Source organism: Solanum pennellii, chromosome 6 (genome assembly GCF_001406875.1).
Source record: "Solanum pennellii chromosome 6, SPENNV200".
Classification (NCBI taxonomy): domain Eukaryota; kingdom Viridiplantae; phylum Streptophyta; class Magnoliopsida; order Solanales; family Solanaceae; genus Solanum; species Solanum pennellii.
In genome coordinates, this window is record NC_028642.1 from 44,959,072 (window position 1) to 44,984,019 (window position 24,948).

Below are 24,948 nucleotides of genomic sequence, written 5' to 3' on the forward strand. Positions count from 1 at the left end.
GAAGAAAATGAGTGCAGCATGTGAATGAAATCAGCACCTCGGTTGATGATCCTTTGGTCCCAGATATTGCACAGAGACAGCAAGGAACTGGACCACAAGTATGCGATGGACAAGCATCCTTGGGTATGTCATATGTGTAAGGGGATAGCCCTTTTGTCTTACAAGTATGTTCATATTTGCATTTTATGTGTATTTGATAGAGTTTTTTTTTTTTTTTGCCTTTGAGTTGACAAATTCATATATACTGTTCCGGAATGCTTGTATGTGAAACTTGAGATTTGAGGTAAACTAACTGGCCTCCTTCTTGTTATCCGGTTATATTTGCTTTGTTGGTTTGTTTCATGAGCTGCTTTTGGGCCGCTAAACAATTTTTTCTTTTCAGAATAGAACAGGTTAGTAAAATAGAGGTGATAGGTCTAGAGACTGGAAACAAATGCTCTTCTGTTTTGTGGTCTATCAGATTCTTCTGGTTGTCCAAATATCTCCGAATTCCTTAAAATCAGACCATGGTTCGCAGAAGATGTAATCTTTGTACTTGTATATGGCTTCTATATACAGAATTGCATAATCATAGAAAGATTGTGCTTGGAGGATCAAAGATACACCCTAAAAAGGGAAGTTAAATTGCACATGAATCTGTTGATAATATGAAATGGGTCTTTTTCCTGAATTGGTATATGGTCTTATGTTGAACGTGTTACGCATATATTACCCTTTCATGCTACAGTAACAACATATCCAATGAAATCCCACTAAGTGGGGTCTGGGAAAGATAGGGTAGTGAAGGTAGTGAGGTTTTTCTGAAATACTCTCGGTTCAAGTGCGTCAACTAATAAGAAGATAATGAGGAAAGCATAACAGTTAAATAAGAAAAACATTGTACAGTCAACAAAAGAAGCAATAATTGTTGGGCTTTAAAGGTGTAAATAGGAAGTGAAGGGTTGTGAATTTTACGAAGGGTAGTGACCTTTATGAAAGGGTGTGTCTTATCTAAAGGATTGTGACCATCTGAAAGGTTGTGCCTTTTTCCAAAGGGTTGTGACCTTTCTGAAAGGTTGTCTCTTTTCCAAAGAGTGATGAGTTTTTCAATAAAGCACCATTAACAATTTTTCTAGCTATCCTTTGTTGCCTATAAATAGAGAGACTTTCTCTCATTTTTCCCTTTTTCTGCATACATTTCTTAAAAACAAAATGATTCATCATGTTTATGTGTGTGATCTCGTTGTTGTCTTTTTGAATTCATTGAGATTATCATACTGCTACTTCTTAAATGGTTAATCCATTTTATTTGGGGATTAAATTTCGCAAGGACATAGTGAGTTCTATGGACTCAAATAGTTCTTTTCTTTTTCTTTACATCTTTATTATTTCTGGTTTGCTAATCTAAATATGTGAGATAACAATAACAACAACAAAATAGTGAGGTCATGTACCCTGTCATGCTACATGAGGAAAAATACATTGAACTGCATTTTATTTCATTAGAATCATTGCATATTCTTGCTATTATTGTGAAAAAGACTGAGTAGTCATAATAGGTTACACGAAAAATACTAATTTGTCTTTCTGGGATGCGCTTCTTAAGAATATTTTCGTGTTTCTGAGGCCAGTTTATGCTGCAAATACGCCTTTTTAGATTTCATAAAGCATACCAACTTGAAGTGTTTTATCTGGTGGAATTTGAAGTGCAGAAATATCTGCCCTGCTATTCTTCTGAAGAAACCTGTACAAGTACTCTATAGTGAAGCGAGCAAACCAACCTTTATTTGCTTTGAGAATGGTTCTTCCTAACACAAAAACAGGTTCTCTTTCAGCAGCTGCATCTATTTTTCGTATTTCATTAGTAGACTCAGCTTGGTCTTTGAGTTTTGTGATCATTAAAGTAACAAAGTCATCTCCTTCCATGCTTTGAGAATCCTTATATCCAAACTGAATCAAACACCGATAAACTCCTTCAACTCCCATCTTCCCCACATTGTAACGTTCCTCCACCAGGACGGTTTTGATAGGAAGAGTTCTAACAGTGACAATTACCAGGATTTCTCAAACAGAATTTGTGTGCTGAATGTAATGATGGATTATGGGTGGAATGCCATTTCCAAGATCAGTGAAAAAGAAGCAAATTCCTGGAGCTCGGTATGTACTATATCTTGATAGCATTTGGTCTAGATCAGGTAAACTCATCTTTCTATCTGCTTCATATTCTTTTTTCTTACTTCTTCCATATGTCCAAGATAGCATGATAGTCAAGAAGAAAGCAGAAATAGCAAATGGCACCCATCCTCCTTGTGGTATTTTATTGAGCAAAGATGTCATGAAACAACCTTCAATTATTATGTAAGGCAAGAAAAATGCCAGAATAAGAATGATATTTGTCTTCCATATGATTAGCATCACTAATGCTGTCAAGAATGTTGTTATGATCATGACCCAGATGACCACCACCCCTGTATTTGAAAAAGAAAAATTAGTTCTATTTCTCAGCGAAGTACGCTTTATTTGGACTGCCAGTTGTGGTTTAACTTAACAACAACAACAACATACCTAGTGTGATCGTACGCTAACTGTACCCTACCTTTGCGAGGTAGAGAGGTTGCTTACGATAAGACCCCCTCGGCTCAAGAAAAGAGTTTTTCAAACATTTTTATACTATTAGTTTTACTGGTTCCGAAACAGCCTCTCTACCTCCACGAGGTAGCGTAAGGTCTTTGTACACTCTAGCCTTCCTAGACCTCACCTATGTGATTACACTGGGTATCTTGTTGTTGTTGATGTATTAATTTTACTGATTATAACAGGCTGTTTACCATTGTTACAGATAATTAACCCATGCTTGCTTTAAAAAGTTGCATATAATTGGTTATTTTAAGTGTCTTGACAGTATTAGATTTTTTTTAAGTTGTCGGTGTACGAAAAGAAATCTGAGATGCTTACCGTAGGCATTTGCTAGTTCAACACCTCCTTTGAATCCAAGAACGAGAGTGACACAAAGAATCATGAGGATGCAGTTTACCTCTGGGGAATAGATTTGTCCTTCATGCTTGGATGTATGTATAATGTTTACTCGAGGGAAGCATCCTAGAGCAAGTGATTGCTTTACAATGGAAAAAGTTGCTGATATCATGGACTGGCTAGCAACCACGGCAGCTAGAGTTGAGATTACAAACATTGGCCAGTAAACAGACTTTGGTAGGGAACTGTAATAGGCGTTGTTGATATTCTCTGGATACCTCACTAGATAAGCCGTTTCTCCGGCATAGCTGAGAACTAGGGATGGATAAACTACAAAAGAAAAGGCCAACTGCAAGACTCATTGTACAGAAAAATGCCATCAATCAGATTAACTTTTCTAATGGTAGATTAGAGTTCTTTGTTCCTTACCTGAATTGCTCTTTTATTGAAATGACCTAAATCAGCAAACATGGCTTCCGCTCCTGCATGACAGTTTAAAACATGTCGGAAGTGAACTACTTTTCTCCTATTTCATATGCTTTTCTTTATCTTTATCTTTGTTTTCCCTCAAAGGTAGTTGTAAAGTTAAACCTGTAATGCTTAGAAATACTGCACCGAGAAGATTCCAAGCAGTCTTTCCATTTCTTGAAACAAATTTCACTATGTAGTGTGGAGAAATGGCTTTAAGAACGGATGGATAGTACTCCAAAATATTGTAGATACCGACTGAAACATTGGTAACAAACCACAATAACATTACGGGTGTGAAGCAGAAGCTAACTTTGCTTGTTCCACAGCGTTGAAAAGTGAAAAGTGCAATCAACATAATCACAGACATGAGAACCACATGATCTGCAGCCAATAGAACTTTCATTAAACCTTACATTTTGGTGAGTAAATGGAAGCAAATCTGAACTTGCAATAGAACTGTCTTATGAAAATTATTTTGACTTTACCTTGACTTATCTTGGAAGAGAGAGATTGAATTCCTTGCAGGGCTGAGAGAACTGATGTAACAAGTGTATGGACATGAGGCAATGTCGAAAGGAAATATAACTTGGAGAAAACAAAGAAAGAATGTTACCGCAAGTAGCAGGAGTGAGAGCTCCATCACCAATGACCATACAAGTTCCAAGTAAAACAACAAAAGTAAGAACATTTTGAGCTGCGGAATTTCTCTCCAGGAACTTCTTAGTTTTTGAACGCAGAGAACTTCCACTCTCTTGGCTGTAAAAATCCATTCTCTCATCAGATTCCATCCTAACGTTGTGGATACTAAGTTTGCTTTGGAAATTGATATGGCGACAGAGATATGAATAGAGAGCAAAAGTACCGCCTTCTCCATGATCATTAGCATGGAGGACGATGAAGACATATTTGACTAACACAAGCAACGTTAGAGTCCAAAAGATTAGGCTGAATGTCCCAAGTAAATCATCTTCAGTGAGATTTGTCAAGCGAGTAGAGGAAAAGACATTGACAGGAGAAGTGGCAAGGTCCCCATATACAACTCCAAGAGATTGGTAAGCCAACAACAAGGTCTGCATGGGTGGATATTCCTGAGAAAATTACTCAAAATCTAAATATCCTATGAAGTGACTTAAATGTATCAAGACACTAACAAAAAAAAGTGTGAAGTTATTAGATTTTAGTGGAACTGGTAGTAGCAAAAGCACACATCGAGGATAAAATGAGAACAGGTTGCTTGTGATGGTTTCATCATGTCCTATGTCAACTTCCAGACGCAGCGGTCTGCAGGAACCATGATGACATTTAAGGTGTTCAAAAGGAAGAGGTAGTTATAACTTAATCACATGAAGGAAGTTATCCCGAAAGACCTACACTCTCTTGAAATCTATGCAAACCTAGCAAAAGATCGGGCACAATGAAAGAAAAGGATCTATATGGATGATACCAGTTAGTTGGTTTAAGCTTTAATTACGCTAATATGTTTACTTTCGATCTCAATGTTTGCTAGGAGTCTTTCGGTCTTGTTTGAGACTTCATGTGTGGGCAATGCAGACAGCTTCTAGTGCTACAAAAGCTAATTTTTTATTATATTTGAACTTAGACAAAGCTTAATGGAGTGACATGGACAATGAGAATTCATATAGCCGAGGATTCAATAGATGGTCTTAAATAGAGAGACAATGGATATCTCTTGGAATATTGAAGATGAGAAAAAGTAAAGCTTACCTTAGCTTTCTTTAAGGGAGAGTGGTATGCCTGGATAGCTGTCCTGTATGTTTCCATAGCAGGTACTGATCCTGGAACAACTCTCCTGCTGTTGTTACAAAGGTCAATACGGTTACTATCTTTAAGATTGCTTCTATTTTCAATATCATAGTTCTTTATGCTGGAATTAATATCTTCCATGTTTTAAATGCAGGACACTTCCAATATTCTGGTTAAGAAGTTGCCATACATTGTGTCATGCTTATATATAGCTTCAAAAAACCCTCAAGGACTATCGATTTGCAAACAGGGATATCAATTTGGTTGATCCTCAGAATAAAATAATAGATATAAACTAGTGCTTCAAATTCTAAAAGCCACAAGTTGCTGGAGAGGGAGCAGGTAAGGAAACACATCATCATATATATTTTAGCAGTAATTCCACCAATTTGCATACAAATTTGTTTCATCATCCTGTTGGAGCACTTAATATGAAGATAAATTATTTGGTGCATTATCTTGTTGACATATAACATTTCCATTGGATTATCTTTTATACAAAGGAGTGACTAGTCACTCTCACAAGTGACATATAACCAGAAATCTTTAGAAATCTACCACTGTTGCTTTGTTAGGTGAACCTTATTCTAGTCTAGTTAAATAAATCAAGCTTAAAATTCTTCCAGTAAGTTGATGACCAGTGAAAACTAGTAAATCCTCTGATTAAGAAGGTAAGCTTCATTAATGAACAAAAGATCATATGAAATTTTGCTGGCTTATGATTCGTTTGACTATCAAATTAGCAAAACACTTGAGAGTCTAGTACAACATGTATATATATATATATATATATATATATATATATATATATATATATATATNGCTACCTTTGCTCGAGGCGTGTGTATATATATATATATCACTGTCTGTGTGTGTACACGGGGGCGGAGCTACCTTTGCTCGAGGCGTGTGTATATATATATATATCACTGTCTGTGTGTGTACACGGGGGCGGAGCTACCTTTGCTCGAGGCGTGTGTATATATATATATATCACTGTCTGTGTGTGTACACGGGGGCGGAGCTACCTTTGCTCGAGGCGTGTGTATATATATATATATCACTGTCTGTGTGTGTACACGGGGGCGGAGCTACCTTTGCTCGAGGCGTGTGTATATATATATATATCACTGTCTGTGTGTGTACACGGGGGCGGAGCTACCTTTGCTCGAGGCGTGTGTATATATATATATATCACTGTCTGTGTGTGTACACGGGGGCGGAGCTACCTTTGCTCGAGGCGTGTGTATATATATATATATCACTGTCTGTGTGTGTACACGGGGGCGGAGCTACCTTTGCTCGAGGCGTGTGTATATATATATATATCACTGTCTGTGTGTGTACACGGGGGCGGAGCTACCTTTGCTCGAGGCGTGTGTATATATATATATATCACTGTCTGTGTGTGTACACGGGGGCGGAGCTACCTTTGCTCGAGGCGTGTGTATATATATATATATCACTGTCTGTGTGTGTACACGGGGGCGGAGCTACCTTTGCTCGAGGCGTGTGTATATATATATATATCACTGTCTGTGTGTGTACACGGGGGCGGAGCTACCTTTGCTCGAGGCGTGTGTATATATATATATATCACTGTCTGTGTGTGTACACGGGGGCGGAGCTACCTTTGCTCGAGGCGTGTGTATATATATATATATCACTGTCTGTGTGTGTACACGGGGGCGGAGCTACCTTTGCTCGAGGCGTGTGTATATATATATATATCACTGTCTGTGTGTGTACACGGGGGCGGAGCTACCTTTGCTCGAGGCATGTCTAGCACACTCCTTCATTGGAAACTATATTGTATAGATAAGTCAAATTTTAGTTTTATAGTATATATCAGTGTTGACACCTCTTGACCTAAGCTGGAGGTTAGTGTAATGGTTAAGGTATTGCACAACTATCTTAAGCTCGTGTGTTTGGTCCTAGCTAGCGATATCATTATATTTTATTTTACACTTTTAATGAAATTCTTGACTCCATCACTATCGGTACATATATACCTGGATGACGTAGGTATTGCCGAAAGTGTTAAGTGAGAAGGATGCAAGTTATTCTAAAAGGGCTAACTGACATACAAATATGTTTACTACTTTGGAGTCACACTTATTATTAAACTAGTCTTTGTGCACGTGCAACGCACGTGTACCCTATTAATTAATATTTCGTTTTTTTAAAATGACACAAGTATAAAATATATAAATGAGGCATAAAGTAGATTTTTTAGAAAAATAATCATAAACTTGAAACAATGAAGGTGACATGTATACTCCAAATTTTGTGAATTAATTGAAACATCAAGTAATATTACCCTATTATCAAATATAGATATGAGAACCATATATTTATTCACTGGTCATTTGTATTACATACACTTGTATTATATATATGCATGACTTTTCAATTTAATTGGTACCATAAAAGTGAGGTTCAATCATATTATTTTAATTGTTACCATAAAAGTGGCATTACTACGATGACTTTCTGAAAGTTAATGTCTCTATGATCCTATACTTTGTGCTGACAGTAATAACTACATTTCTTAAAAGATGAAAAAGTTCGTCAAAGAACCAACAAAAATTGAAATCCCAAGATAAAAAATAGAAAACTATCACATAACGTATAAAATTGAGCAATACCTCGAGAATACATTTCAAAATTACTAAAAATAGTCAAAAAATAAATATAAAGAAACATTCAATGATACAACATATTAACAAGACCACACAAAAATAAAATAATAACTGTGTAAACCTCTTCTAGTCTAGATTGAAACCATAATGTGGCTAAGCATATCAAATACCATAAAACCAATAAAAAAGTTGATATTCAAAGAATACATCAAAATCTAATATTAAGAAAGAAGAATCAAAAGCAAATAACACTAAAAGATCACACAAAATTAACAAATTGTATTACAGATTCTTAGCACAATTTGATGAAAACAAGATCAAAAACTTAAAGAAAACATATTAAAATACAATAAACAAAATCAAGATTAAATAAATAAAATAATAAAAAAGAAAAAACATAAAGATTCAATATGAATGAAATTACCTTTAGTGTCTATACTACTTCTTGTATATCTTTTCTCTATTAACAACAAAAGGTGATAAAGAAATAATCACTGACACAGTCCCAAGCCAAAATTAAATTGATTTTGATAAAGAAGAATTGATATACACATTTATTAAGAAAAATACAACTTTTGGTCTTTCCTCTTCTTGTAACTATTTCCCAAAAGAATTTGAACCATTGTGTCTAGAGGCATGAATTTAAATAAAAAAATATTATCTAATATTGAATTAATTATATATTAATATTTATTTAGTTTAGAGATAAAATAAGGACAAAATAGTAATTCAACTTTTAAGTTGAGAGCTTCATGCTTATAATAATATATGATTTAGTTAAAAAGGTCGACCTATCTGTCTAAAATACACTTATGAGGTAGAGTATTTAACTTTTAATTTTATTGGGTTTACATTTCGATTTGGACTATTATATTGTTCTTATCTCTTCTTTATAGTATATTCTATTCATATTTACCTCTAAATGATTAAAAGTTCATTGGTGGATCAAACTGTCAAATAATAATAACATATCAAATATAATTTCAGATCTTACTTCTACTTCAAGGTGGAGAGACTCTTCTAATAGATCTTCGATTTAAGAAAAAAAACAGTTGAAAGCAATTCAGAAAGGAAGTAACAAAAGTAAAAAAAATATCATATAGTAACAAAAACAACATATAGTTGAACAACTCTTTTTTAGGGTTTTTTTTAATTGAAGTGACGATGCTGAGAAGAGATTGTTTTTATTTATTTAGAGTCATCGCTTGAAATTGAATAATGGTGTTTTAAGTCACTTTTTTAAATCTTTGATTAAAAGAAAATACTCTTTTATTTTTTGTTCAGCGATTAGAAAATACACCATATATAAAATTCTAATGATTGAGGGAAAGGCCCTTCAAGTCATGTTTCCAATGATTGAGGGAAAAGCCCTTCAAGTCATGTTATTCTAGCACGTTCGCTTTTATTAACTTATACTAAGCTAAGCTAAAATTTTCTTTTGGATATATTGTTATATTATAGTTTGTCTACGTGTGATTTGATTAATGAAAATTAATTATTAGAACAATTTGGATGACCTTTTTTAAAGTATTTTTTAAGAAAAAAGAAAATGTGTAATCACATTCTTAATTGAAATCAAATTATTTTTAAAAATATATATCTAAATTTGCCTCCAAAATTAATTTTCTTAAAGTGTGAATCATGTGGTGTCAAACTATAACCTTTGTCAATCTATTGTTATTTCCAAAACAATTCTTTTTTTTTTCATTTTTGATTTTCTACTCGATATTCGATACCCATATTAGTGCCTGACTGAATTTGAACTCACGTTTGGACATCTCACACTAGACAATGAAGCACTCCTTAAAAAAAGCAACTTTCTACCCGAAGGGACTCGAACCCAAGACATTTGATTAAGGATAAAAGAATACTTACCACTCCACTACACGTATCATCAAACTTTCATTACTTCAATAATAATAATAATAATAATAATAATAATAATAATAATAATTATTATTATTATTATTATTATTATTATTATTATTCATCTTAAACATGCACACAGGAGTTAGTAAACTTGTTGAAATTTCTTTATCATATTATTTTTGAAAAAAAAAACAACAAACAAACAAAAGTTATGTTAACATCCAAAAGATCAAAGCAACACTCATCTTATAACATAAAAACAACTTATCACTTATCTAAGCACATTTGAACAGAAAACTTATCCAAATTAGTAACACCAAAAAATTGATAACTAGTTTTAAAAAAGTGAGAAATACATAATCACATATTACATCAATTTTTATTCTAAATTTAATGATATAACAAGTTCAAATATATTTCAACATTATAATGTCAAAGTTATACACACATGAGCAACTTTGTAATAATGAAATAAAGTCTTAAATAGTTATAAAATTGAATCATACAATAAAAATTAAATGCTACCTTTTGTGAATATTTATTCAGAAGAAGAAAAACAACCACAAAGAGAAAACACGAACTCAAAATCGCAAAAGTATACCTCAAAATCCTCCATATTTTTTCTTTCCCTTTATGTGCGAGTTTTGGTGTGTTAAAATATCTTGGTTGTGTAGTAACAGTGCTACAGATGTAAGATGAATGGCTGTGTGTAAAAGGTTCAAATGTGAGAGTGATGTGTTTTTTTTTTTGGATTGTTGTGCATGTCTATGTACTGTGTAATTAGGTTTGTGTTTGGAATTAGAGGGAGATAATGGGGGATCGTATTAGTGGCTAGTTTTCTTTTAGGTCTTTTTTGTGTATATTTAAAAAAATACTAGGTACCTTAGTTCACTTTTAATCGTTACAGCTTTCCTTTTTAGAGTCAAACTATAGATACTACGACTAATATTTTATAATGTAATTTTTTATCATATTTATATAAAAAAAAATTGCAATTTACAGTATTTTTTGCATAATTTTTGAATAACTAAATTTTTTTGTCTAAAATATCGAATTAACGTAATCTCATTTAACTTCAAAAATTAATCAATTGACTTTCGAAAAGCATAACATGACAAAAAAAATTAGACAGGGGGAGTATAAAGATAAAAATGTAAGCTAACTATTTTGAACTAATAAAATAAAAGTTAAATAACTAATCTAAAAATATAATTAAAAAATACTAATTTATTTATTAAAACACAAATAAAAGACAAACATATATCTTTTTGGCTTCTTTTGAAGATATTGAAAATGAATTTTAGTCTAAAATATGACTCAACTTTTGTGGTTTTATAATTTTTATAAAAAAATAAATTTAATGTAATAAGATAAAAAAAATATTAAGTCAGATCTAAAAAAATTTAAGTATTATAAATGGTAGTATAAAACTTGAAGTTCGGCAAAATATTATGTATCTATAGTAATAAAACTATAGTAACTAAAATAAAATAAAATGATAGTCAAAATAAAAAAATAGAAAAATAATAATAGTAATAAAGGATAAGCCACTACAAGAGAAATACTACAAATACTACTATGGATGGATAACAAGGCAAAACATTACTACCTACTTCCTCCATCCGTATTTATTTGTCTGTGACGTTATATTTTTCGAAAATTAATTTAGCTAATTTTTAAAGTTAAGTTGGATTATATTGATCTGATATTTTAAATATTTAAAAACTATATGAAAAGTATTATAAAATCCAATTTTTTGCATATCAATATGATGAAAAAATACATCTTAAAATGTTGGTCAAAGTTCTTATAGTTTGACTCAAAAAATTAAAATCATGACAAACAATAATGAACGGATGGAATATTAACTTTTTAGCAAAAATTACTAAATTACACTACATATGTTTACATATTATCATTTAATCCCTACTCTTTCATAAAAATTCGAAAATCCCTACTTTTCCCCAATTCCTCCATTTCGGATACTTAATTCTGAAAGAAACCAAACCCATCTTTCTCATCCTCAAAATATATTGAAATCTTGAGTTTCTTCCCAAAAATACTGATATTTTATCAAATGTTGGTATTAAGGTTCCATTGTCCTTCATAAGTATTTATTTTATATTTGTAGATGAAAGACTAGTTTAAGGTAAATTTTGTGTGTTGAGAATTGTATCTAAGATAGGCATTCAATTCGCAGTATGATATAGAGGTTATTTTTTGTACAATGTATCATATTCGTCGATATGCACATGAATGATGCGAATACAGAATATAACATATTTGATAGTTAACATTTTGTATCATATTTAAATAGAAGCCAATGTATATACATAAGTAATATGATATTGTGTATCAGTCATGCATTGTTGGTATACTAATAAAATGATTTGAAACATTATATTTTGAATCAATTTCTGATATTTCCCTTTTAGTTATGTATGCGTAATTTATCGATTTAGTGATTGATCAACATCATTTATCTTTATGGAATTACAGAATATGAAATATATAATTTAACATATTCCAAAGCAACCTCTATTAGAATAGTATAGTACTCTATTTATCGACTTACATGTGAAATTTGCTCGAGGCATTATGCAACAAGAGACCTATAGCCTGTCAGTATTGCATCCACCCAACTTTTCTTACACATTTCATTCAATTTATAATGTTTATTCTTTGTCTTTGCAATGACTGCAGAACGTATGTAGCTGTTTTTGCTGAATTTCTGAGTAACGAATTCTAGGTCCCAAAGGGTGTTTCCGTTCCATTGACAGATGATGAACTGATTAATGTAGAATGGTAGTCTATTTACTGACTTACAGTGAAGATATGAAGTTTTATTGTTTTGAAGATACATTAGTGTTTTGGAGTATTCCTCCCCAGGTCAACATTATATTTCTAAGTAATTAATTCTTCTACATTTAAAAAGTTTTTATGTCCATTGTTTTTATGTCGCTTCTAAATTAGTTTTCAATACATTTAATACCTTATTAATTTTTGTATATTACTAGGTATTATACATATCCCTGCAGCTTTTACTACAGTGAATTCGATACAAAATTTCATCAAAATTATTAAGTATATGATACAAAATTGTGTTCATCAAATGACAAAATTTTATTGTTCACACATCGTGGTACAAATTATATCTTATAAGGTGATACTAAATAATTTTTACTTAAATAATATTATGTATATGATACATAATATTATCTATATGATACACAGGTAGAAATTTCAAATCGATAAACAATTTTATTATTTCATGCCAAAATTACAAAAATATTAAGTATCACATACACAAATTTTATACTAAAATTACTCTAACTTTTTTAAGCAGATATTAAATTTCCAGTAAACTATTATTTGCATGAAATTCAATTGCTCTCACATATGTAAAAAATCACTTTTTCGATACTTCATTATTAGTAGATACAATATTTAGAAGATCATATTATGTATATGATATATAATTGATTCAAATGATACCTGTTTTGCATGTTATCTCTTTTAACTTTTGCACACATCGCCACAAAGATAACAAGTATCAAATAAACAAAAATTATACTAAAATTATTCTAGCCTTTTCTAAATTAAATTTTCAGAAAGTTATTATGTACATAAAACACAATTGCGTCCACAAATATCAAAGTTATATGTATATGATATATAATATTGGTAAAAAAAAACACAATTTTCGATACTCTATCATTAGTAGATACAAAATTTAGAAGAAGATATTATGTATATGATATATAATTGATTCAAATGATACCTTTTTTACATGTTGTCTGTATTAACTTTGGCACACATCACAGCTATTTGGCACTGTTAATCTATCACATTTTACTAATAATAAATAATCAGACACTGCAATGTATATCAAACTAATTTTATCATAAATCAACAATCAAAAAATGTTATTAGATTTCAAAAAATAACATTATTCATTTATTGCATCATAAAATAGTAACTTAAAATTACTTCTTAAAGTATCAAATTTGAGAATTATTAGACATGAAGCATAAAAGTACTTCTAAGATGCAAGCAAGCAAGAATCTTTGAGAAGAAAGTACATGTTCTTCTATTGTGATCTTGTTGTTCACATTGTCCACAACAGTTCGTTTGTGGTAATCTTTTCATCTGGATTTTTCTTCCTCCTTTTTCTTGGCCTTCTAGGAATTTTTTTTGAATCTTGGTGGCAAGACGACTTCTTCCAAAACATATTTTGGAGCTATCCAATCACTTTTTTCTTGTATTGATCCTATTGAAACTACATAAATGTTTGTTAATGCATCATGTTTATAGCAATCTGAGTAGTAGGGGTGTACATCTTTAATATTCTTCTTCTTCAAAACAGTCATTGCGTGCACACAAGGTATCTCGTCATGTTGAAATCTACCACATGAACAAGTTTTTCTCTCAAGACAAACAATGTATCTTATCACACCTTCATACACTGCAAAGATATATACATCAAACGAGTTTTCAATTTGTATACTTAACAATATAATGAGAAGTAAAGGTAGAAACATAATACTTGTAATACAAATATGTACCTTCATTTTCGCACACTTGGACGCGTTTATAATCAATATATCTTCAAATCTTCTCCCAAATGTATCCTCTGTATAAGATGCTATTTCTCGATTTTTGCAATTCCAAGTACCAAATAGAATTCTAGCTTCTTTCAGAAAGTCTATAATAGGTAATTGTCATCACTTTTATATTGCTTGTACCTAACATCACTTTTCCATATACCTGAATGCCTTAACAAGATCGAAATATTCATTACAAATCTTCACGAAAAATGCATTGGAATTTTTTAGAATCAACCTGAGAGCTTTTCGTAAAACATCAATGGAATTCCTTTAAATTTATATTTCTGTTTTAAATTCCTTTTTTAATGCATTAAACTGATAAAAATCCCTTTTTTAACTCACCGACTTGATAATTACAGCTTCTACATTAAAGTATCCGTCCGCTTAATAAAGTCTCCGCAACACAACAAAAGAAGGGAATTTTGTAATTTATTAAAGAGTAGGGATAGAAAGTAATTGGTTTACTATACTATGTGCTTTCTATAATTTTTACTTTTTTTTTTATCCTACTCTATATCCTTCACAACCTCCTATTTAAATTGAAGATGATGTGTCACGGATAGCAAGGCAAAACACTAAGAGGGTGTTTGAATTGGTTTAAAAGTTGGTCAATTTACTTTTAAGTAAATTTTTTATTTCTAAAAGTGTTTGTCAAATAAAAAAAAATTAAAATACTCACTCCGTCCACAATTAATTGTCATGATTTTCGTTTTTAGAGTCAAATTATAAGAACTTTGACCAACATTTTACGATCTATATTTTTATCATATTGATATACAAAAAAACTGTAATTTATAGTACTTTTCGTATAGTTTTTTAGTGTAATTTAATTTTACTTTAAATATTAGTCAAATTGACTTTCGAAAAGCGCAAGATGACAAATAATAGTGGACAGAGGGAGTAAGCCAAAATGATTTAAAATAAGTTAGGAAGTATTTGACAAGGTAAAAGATGACTTAAAATAAGTCAAAAATCAAAAGTAGGTCTTCTCCTACTTTTTATTTTTTGACTTAAAAGTCATTTCAATTTCATTTTCAATTTGACTTTATATTTTTGAATTAAAAGCTACTCCCACCCGTCCACTTTTATTTGTCATGTTACACTTTTCGAAAGTCAATTTGACTAATTTTCAAAGTTAAGTTGGATTACATTAATTTGATATTTAAACAAAAAATTTAGATATGCAAAATTACATGAAAAGAATTATAAATTGCAATTTTTTGTATATCAATATGATGAAAAAATACATCTTAAAATGTTAGTCAAAATTCTTATAATTTGACTCTAGAAATAGAAACCATGACAAATAATAGTGGACGGAGGGAGTATTTTTTTAAGTTAATTCAAACGGGCTCTGAGTATTAAGTCTTGTTCCTACTCAATCTGAATCTTTTAGATTCTATAGTGTGTCTTCAAACCTCCAACCTAGTGTTAACTTTGTCGCTAGTCTCATAAAATAGAACTATATGATCAACAAATAACATACACCATGACACCTAACCTTGAATTTATCTTGACAATATATATATATATATCCATCTTCAAGGCTAATAAAAACAAGCTAATGATTCATCCTTAATGCAATTTTATAAGACTGAGAAGTGCTCTGAGTCTCCTCTCACAGTTTTTTTATCCTGGTCTCAGCTCCATCGCAAGTTTCCTTGATTTTCTTAATTAGTGTACTCCGTAGGTATACTCCAAATGTCTTCATGGAACCTCTATTGGTCCTTTGTCATATGTCTTTCTAAGTCGATGAACATCGTATGTAAATCTTTGTTTCTCTTTACATACTTTATCAGTCTCTTTACAAGATGAATATATTTTGTAATTTGAGTGTATCAACATGAATCTGAACTGGTTCACAAAAGTATATACAACCGTAATCACCCTTTTTTTCACCACCCTCTCCCAAATCTATCACGGTATGGCTTAACAACTTAATATTTCTATATAGATGTTGTAATTTGAATGTCATTCTTGTTGTTGTATAAATGAAATCATTGTACTCGACCTTCATTCTTTGCACACTTCTATCCTTTTAAAAACAACATTAAACAACATATATAGGTAGTTATTCCATAATTCTTTTTTCAAAATTACACCTGAATCTTGTATGGTCCAGTTATTATTCTTTAATTACCTCCATGCATGTCATTATTACAACTGGTTGAATAGTATTACTACTTCGTCCACGCTTCTCAAAGTATTTAACGTCTTAATACTCCTTCAGTTTTCCTTATATTTTAGTTAACATTTTAAATTATTCTAAAACATAAACATAAACAAAAATCGTGGAATTTTTGAATTCTTTAGCTGATTTCGTATTGTCCATAACTTCATAGATGTATACAAGAACTAATTTCATCTTTATGGAGGAAAAAAAAAAGAAGAGAAACATGTACAATGTCGAGACAAATTAAAAGAGATCTTTGAAGAATTAGTAACATAACAATTCATGTCTTTATTGGTTACAAATAATTTATCTTAGATTTTAAAAATATTTATTTAGCGTAAGAATAAATTAACAAATAAAAAATATTTGTGAAATATCAAGAAAAATAATCTTGACCTTACATATTCATTTTATACACTTGGCCTACCTCTACCGGAAGAGTAATAGAGAAAATAGTAACAGATGGATTCTTTCCGAAAATGATATATAGTATATGTATATTAGCATAATGTTATACATTTGTTATACATTAACATGTATGCATATTATTTCAGCAAGAGATGTATTACCAATCGAATGTGAATTCCGTATTTTAAAGATATTTTATGTCATTTAATAAGCTAATATACCCTACGATTGCGAATTCTCTTATATATTGATTTGGCCTATGGACGAATATACAAACATACGATCGACCAGGCGATCACATTATGAAATGTAAACCGAGCAACATCCTATATTGGGCCTTGGCCCATTTGTTTTCTTGTTCTGGTCCAACAAGTCATTTTCGGATGAGTTCGCAACTCGAAGAATTTTTTTACATTGGTAGCCTACTTTTAAGACTTAATTAACATTTTTATAGTAATTTATTTATTATTAAAATATAACAATACTTTATTAATTATAGCAAAGGTAAGAGATTATACTTCAATCTTTCCTATTCTAGACTCTAATCTTTCTCATTAAGCACAGCTAAGCTGAGAAAAGTTCCATTAACATTCATTAAAAAGAGATTTAAGGCTTTCAATTCAAAAATTAAATTTTGTAAGATTGTTATTTATTTAAATTGCGTTGGGAATGTCATTTGGAGTTTATACGTTGATTTTGAGGGAGTCTGATGATGAATCGAGTTGATTTTTATTAGAATTTTTATATTAAAATTCGAAGTGAAAGTTGCAGATTTTTCAGTGTATAAATAAGTTGGATGCATTTTGTATTTTTCAGGCATATATCTCTAGACATAAAGTGATATACACACGATATACAAACACTTTTAGAAACAAAGATTTTTCCTAGCACGAATCAGTAGAGAAAATTTTTACTATAAAGTATATATTTTTCATTCATTTCCCACCGAAGCTCAGTAGAAAAATACAAAATGAAAATAGATAGTAAAAAACTTTCATAAGAAAAATAAAATATAATTTCGTTAGTCAAACTTAATAAATAAGTTAGCATTCCCTTTTTTAATTGTTTTTATACCATTACTAATATAGCTATTCAACAGCTATGGGGTCACTTCTAATATACCATATCTGACAATTATAGAAAGATTAGTAGGAGTATTATTAATTAATGACACAGATCTACTACTAATTATGCTCATCAGGGGTCACCTACAAGTTGATCCCTTACCTCCAAGTCAAATCCCAAATAGTATCACTAATATAATTAGTAATATATCAATTATTGACACTTAATTCATGATTAAATTAATTGTTAATCTAATTCCTTCAACTTTCTACAAGAAAGATACCATGTGATATTTATTACTTTGATTTTCTCAACAAAATGCACATACCTTATTTTTATTTTCTATATATGCATGAAACATGCAACTATATATATACATGAAGAGCTAGCTATTAGGACCACTTTGTTAATTTAATTAGATTAGATTAGATTAGATTAGATTAGTGATTATCATTATCCTTAAGCTCAGTTGCATTAATGACACGAATCTACGTACGTATCCCCACTAGCTAGTTGTAGCTATTCAACATCTCAGAGGTTGATCTGACTCCCAAATTAAAATGCATGTATCAATTAATCACTTGTCAATAAACTGAAATTAATTACACTAAAGAATGATTAGTGATACTGTTTAAGCATGTTCAACGAACAGAATTAATTCCCTTATTTTTGTTTTTTGCACCTTATTTACCAGTATTGCATGATCCAGGAGGTCAGCTTATACTAATTTTGCGTGAACAGTCATGAATTTATTCGTCATACTTAATTACATGCATTTATATATAGAAAAAACTATATAATTAGACATACCTCACTACTATATATACTAATATTACCTATACTTTCAAAATATTACTCCCTCCGTTTAAAAAAGAATGTCCCTATTTCCTTTTTAGTTTGTTTCAAAAAGAATTATCCCTTTCCTTTTTTGGCAACACTTTAACTTTAACTTTTCACGTGGCATGTTTAAGACCACAAGATTAAAGGGCATTTTGGTACATTTGACGTAACTTTAATTTAGAATCACAAGATTAAAAAGTCTTCTTTCTTTTCTTAAACTCCGTTCCAAGTCAAACTAGACTAATCTTTTTGAAACTGAGGGAGTAAGTATACTACAAAATACACTTAGATACATGTATTTTCGCTACCAGATATACAAAAATAGGGAGAGAGGCGAGCGAGATTCGTATGTATCGCAGATACATGTGAATCATTACTAGATACATGTATATGTATGTGTCAGGTGTGATTCACATGTATATGAGATATAAGATACATGAGAGAGTCGCGAGCGAGAAGGGAGAGAGTCGGACGAGATTTGTTTGGTAATATCTCAAATACATGTGAATCTACTTCGAAATAATGTATCTCGAACAAGTTGCACTTAATTTTGACTTAATGTATCTGGACACAATAAAATCTGATAAGATGCGTAATATTACAAACTAAAGTGCATAAGTATTAGCTCCTAAACTAATGAAATTTATGTAAGCCTTCTCTCTATATATACATGGTATAAATTAGTAGAGATTGAGTGTCATTGCATAGAATCGCTGAAGTCGCCAAGAACGATATTTACATAGAGCATTGAATATAGATATTTATATTTATTTTTATTGCTAAATATGATATAGTAACAATTATATTATTGTAAAATTTTTTGTATTGTTATAATGAAAGTGACTTGCCCTTTTATTTTCGAGAATCATCCCTTAATAAGTAATATATGAGAAGCTTTGTTGGACTTTTGTGATGGTATCTTACTTTTTCTTTTTAAAAACTTTCCAAGTGACTACTATTATTTTCATGGAAATTACCTTGAAGGTTCTTCTAGCTATAAATGCCAAGCTTTCTCCCAGTCCCAACAACAGTAAAACAAGAAATTTCCACCAAATGTTCCCTTTTCAGAATATTTGTTGAATATATTATTATTTTTAATTTCGCTTTCAATTTATAGATTCTTTAGACCATAGTCTAAAGATTTCATTTTGCATAGACTAAAAATCTTTATACATTATATCTGAACTAAATTTTAACCAATGTTAGATGATAATATAATATATTGTTTGAAAATTTGAGAAGTATAACAACAAATATCAAAAACAAATATAATCAGGGGCATAGCTACATGGACATTCTTTATCGAAAAATTATACCGTATATACAATTAAAATAATATACAAAATGGTTAAATTTGAACACCTTAACACAACAAGATGTTTTAGCCTAGTTATCTAAGATGCGTTGAAAGAGTTAATCCTTTAAGTGTTTGTGAGTTCAAATCTTGCTAACAAGTAACAACAGCTTTAAGCCTCCTTTTTTTTCAAAAAATTTCCTCTTTTTTTCAAATTTTTTCATATATATTAAGGTACTTTTTTTAAAAAAATTTCACGTATATTATGTAGTTAATTTTTAAAAATTTCTAGTGCACCTTTCAACGTTTTTCTCTCTTTTTCAAAATTTTTCATGTATATTTCGTAGTTTAATTTTTGAAATTTCTAGTGCACTCACTCATTCAAAAGAAAAAGTATACTCATATTCAATTTCTAAATACTCTTCATAAAGTTTCTGGCTAAGCCACTAAATCTAACATTTCTGAATAAATAATTTATATATTTGCACAATTTTTAAAAATAGAATCAAACTATATATAGAAGGCCTATAAAGGGGGGACTTTTGCCGACTTTCATAAATGAGCCACAAAATTATCGAACTATCAATTAATTATGAACGTTTACGACTAACCGTAATTTGAGCAAAATTGATGAATGATAGTCAAAGTTTTTCATTAATAATTATATAAATGTATAAATCCAATTATTAGAAGCAAGTAGTGCATGATGTTGATAGTGGAAGTAAAATTAGGAAAACATAATATCAGAAGGTGTTTAATAGTCAATAAATTACTTAAAGTAAATTAAATTAAATTATGAGAAGATTTAGACTTTTTATATTTCAACAAAAAAAAGAAAAAAAATAATTTCTTTATATTTGTCTATCTAAATCTTAGTGTTCAAAGTTATCTTATAATTATAGGAGGAAAACAATAAATTTCCGGTAATACTATAGTCTAAGTGAGGGGGAAAATGATAATACTATTATACAATTGAAAAGAGAAAATTTATTAAAGAGAATGATTGTAGGAAATATACATAAATTCCAATTAAACGTGAGAATGAAGCAAAAAAAATGTTGAGAGTCATCATTACTTAATATCTTTGAAAAGGACTCAAAAAGTGAGTTCAAAGTACCAATTAATTAATGAATTAATTAATTAATCACTACATATAATGTGTCTTTAAGATGTTTCCACAAAGCAATCACCAGCTTTGTAACCTCTCCTTTTAAAATTAAATTAAAAACAAAAAAAGATTAATTATTTGTTAATTGTAATAGGACATGGTGACCCATGTCTCGTGCACTGTCTGTCTACTTTATTTAACTTAATGAAAAATAATTTAATTTTTCCTTAATGAATTACACGTGTCAAGTGGAGATCTGCAGAAGCATCTGAATAAGAAACTCTTTTAATTAAATAATAATAATAATACTAAACTAATAATAATATCTTTGATATTAAATAAAAATTAATTAAGACATAAAAGAGTCGTGCCCACGAGTGGGAAGAGGAAAGGCAATAAGGCATGGACCCTCAACATCAGCTTCATTTAATTTTAAACCTAACCCTCAATAATAATATTAATAATAATGATAATAATAATAATATAAAATAATACTATACTAATCATAATTAAGAAGAATAATAATAATTACTTAATAATTGAGTTGCACGTACTTGGAATCGAAGTTTTTGTCTTTAATTGAAGACAAGTTTGAGAGGGACAAGTTGATCCCCACTTAAATTTGAAGACATATCTAAGTGGAAAATTAAGCTGGCTTGACTATGCTTGACCTTATTATCAAAAAATAATAATAATGAGATTAGGTGTATATTTACTATTTATTTCTTTCAAAAATCATATTAGTAGTTATGATTTACGAATTATTATTTTTAACCCTTTATGCTCTCTCCAATACTAAATAAATTATTTTAGGAGTTATATATAAGAAAAGTGATTAATCATGAAATATTATTATCACGTCAAACAATTGAATATTATAGTTAGTCAAATAATTTTATTTTTATCGAAATTAATGGAAAGCCAATTAGAATAAAAGAAATGGAGACCGGAAAACGGGAATGCATTATTTAGGGATGATTAACAACATGATAGGGAACCTATATACCAAATCCACTATTTTAGTGAAAAACTTTATTTCCACATTTTAAGGCATTTAAAAAAACTGCTTTTTAATAGTCTATTATCTCCAGCTTTTTTTTTTTTTAGATTTAATATTATGAAAACATTGGACCAAAACAATATTATATTTGTGAGGAAATTAAATGTCTCACGAAACTCCAAAACAGTCCACTTCTATCAAACAGAAAAAGAGAGAACTTTCAATTAAAATAATGAAATATTTACAAACTATTCACATCCTTTACGGTCTCCAATTCCACCTTTAACTTAAAAACCTTTAATTATTAGCCGTAATTATACTACTCTCTTAATTTTAAAAGGAAGATTTTAACTTGATATCCAGTTTTAAAAATACTCTCTCTAGCTTTTCATTCTTTTTTATTTGTTTATTTTTAAATAAAAAATATAATTTTTATTTATCACACGCTTAATTAATTACTTTAAAAAGGTAAAACTTTTTTAAAATTTTTAAATTTTGAATTCATTCACTTCATAATTAATAGAGATAAAATGGTAAATTTATTATGTCAATCATTGTTTTCATAATAGGTGTATAAACTCAAAAGTAGACAAGTAATTAGGAATAACAAGAGTAAAAAATAATTTTGAATCCTGTAATTTTAAATAAATTGTGATTTTACGCTAACAAAAATCTATTAAGAAAAATAATAAATAATTCTAGAAATATCTTTTTGTATATGAAGTGAATAATGATTAAGGGCAAAAATATAATTTCACATTAACAAAAATCTACAAGAATGATAACAAGAAAATTAAATAGTTTTACAAACATCTTAAGTTATTATTATTACCATTAACTTATTTTGTTATTATTTCACTTTCTTTTCTTTTGCGAGTTATTGTAATATCTATTTTATTATTACTCTATTTTACTGTTACTTTAATTTAATTCTTAATATTTTCTCAATTGATTATGCTTATAGAAAATGTTTATTTTTATATAAAAAATTATCATGAATTAATTATTTCCATCTTTATTTTGGTTCTAATTAATATTGAAAATAAATAAGTGTGATAAAATTAATAATATATATTAGATTGAAATTAAAGAAAAAATGTCAAAAAGTAACTTTACAAATAAAAATGAATAGGATGATATATTTGTATTAAAGATGATCAAGAATAAAAATGAAATTTCATTCTAATAAAAATCTATCAAAAATTAATAATTATAGAAATATCTTTCTATATATAAAGTGAATGATGATCAAAGGTAAAAATGTAACTTTCTGCAAACAAAAAATCTATACCAAGAATGATAACAAGAAAATTAAATAGTTCTAGAAACATCTTTAGTTATTTTTATTAGTATTACCTCATTTTTGTTTTTTCTTTATTTTTATGAGTTATTGTGATATCTATTTATTAAATAAAAGTAAATAAATTATAATTATGCTTAGCTCTTAATAATTATATATAAAGTATAATATTAGGTAACATCAGTCAAAATCAAAACTAAAATATATATGTATATTTAAATTTTGTGTATTAAAATATTTTTTAATTTTGCGATCTTAAATATGCTAGATAAAAAAATTAAAATTCATAAGTTATTTTCTTTTTGAAATGAAATTAAAAAATATTCATATAAATCGAAAAGGAGGGAGTCATATATTAAAAATGAAATATAATGATTTGAAAACTTAAATTCTTCGTTGTAATTTCTAATTTGTTACATATTTGAAAAATATATAAAAAAGAAACTAAAACACAATGTAACAATTTAAGATATTTTTAGAAAATATAGTTAAAAAAATAATGAATTTGGTTGATTTCCTTATTTTTATATATATATAAAAAGTTGCATATATTATTTGAAAATAGCGTAAGAAATAAAAAGTAATATGAATCATAGTAAAATGACAATTAAAAATATGTGAGAACCATATAAGGAACTTCATTGATTTTTCTAAAATTACTTGTATCACATAAAACAAATAGAGTAACATATATTATTCGAAAATGACATAAAAAGTATATAAATAAACAATTAAAAATAATTTTTTTAAAAAAAAAATTCATATAAAAAATTTAGTTCATTTTTTCAAATATCATTTGTATCATATGAATTAAAAGAAAAAACCTAACATACGTTGAATCCGCTGACAAAGTCACTCAATATCTGGTACTTAAAATATTACTAGCAAAAAAGGAAAGGATGACCACTTTGAAACAAACCAAAAAATAGTCATTATTTTGTAAACAGAACAAATATTAAATAAAGTTGGCCCAAAAATCTCAGTAAAGTGAACATAATAATAATAATAATAATAATAATAATAATAATAATAATAATGAAAAAAGGACCACGTCAACCCACGTGCAGTTAGCCGGAAGGCCGTGAACGGCGCCGGTGACCGGCGGTCCAGACACAGCTCGGGGAATAGTTAAAATCAGCAGGTGGGACCCTAAATGTCGTCAAGTCCCAAGACAAATCCACCGCCGTGAACGACGGCCTACGTGGATACCACAGTCGTCGCTTTCCCTTTTCCGGCTTATTACTAGTCCCTTTCTGCCTCCGATCAACTCATTTTCAAATTGTTGATGTGTATTTAAAAAAGAAAAACTATATAAATTAGATTTATTAGCCAAAATATTTATGATAATTGATCTCAATTTTAATATATTTATTCTGCTTTAATCCATGACTCAAACTATTTATCGGACTGTCTCTTATTTTATTGATGATTGAACCATTGTTGATATCTTTGGAA

General features: G+C 29.4%; 1 protein-coding gene and 1 long non-coding RNA gene across 2 annotated transcripts; one reads left to right on the forward strand and one right to left on the reverse strand.

Moving 5' to 3' along the window:
• Positions 1 to 1,632: 1,632 nt before the first annotated feature.
• Positions 1,633 to 5,205, reverse strand: LOC107023031 (potassium transporter 26-like). The gene is given in 7 exon segments (XM_015223589.2): positions 1,633 to 2,447; positions 2,935 to 3,301; positions 3,382 to 3,434; positions 3,544 to 3,804; positions 3,909 to 3,959; positions 4,037 to 4,511; positions 5,149 to 5,205. Coding segments are annotated over 7 exon segments (2,079 nt in total).
• On the forward strand, positions 4,339 to 5,723 carry LOC107023032. Its single transcript, XR_001457165.2, has 2 exons — positions 4,339 to 5,250; positions 5,342 to 5,723. It is a non-coding gene; the product is annotated as an uncharacterized LOC107023032 (long non-coding RNA).
• Positions 5,724 to 24,948: the final 19,225 nt, after the last annotated feature.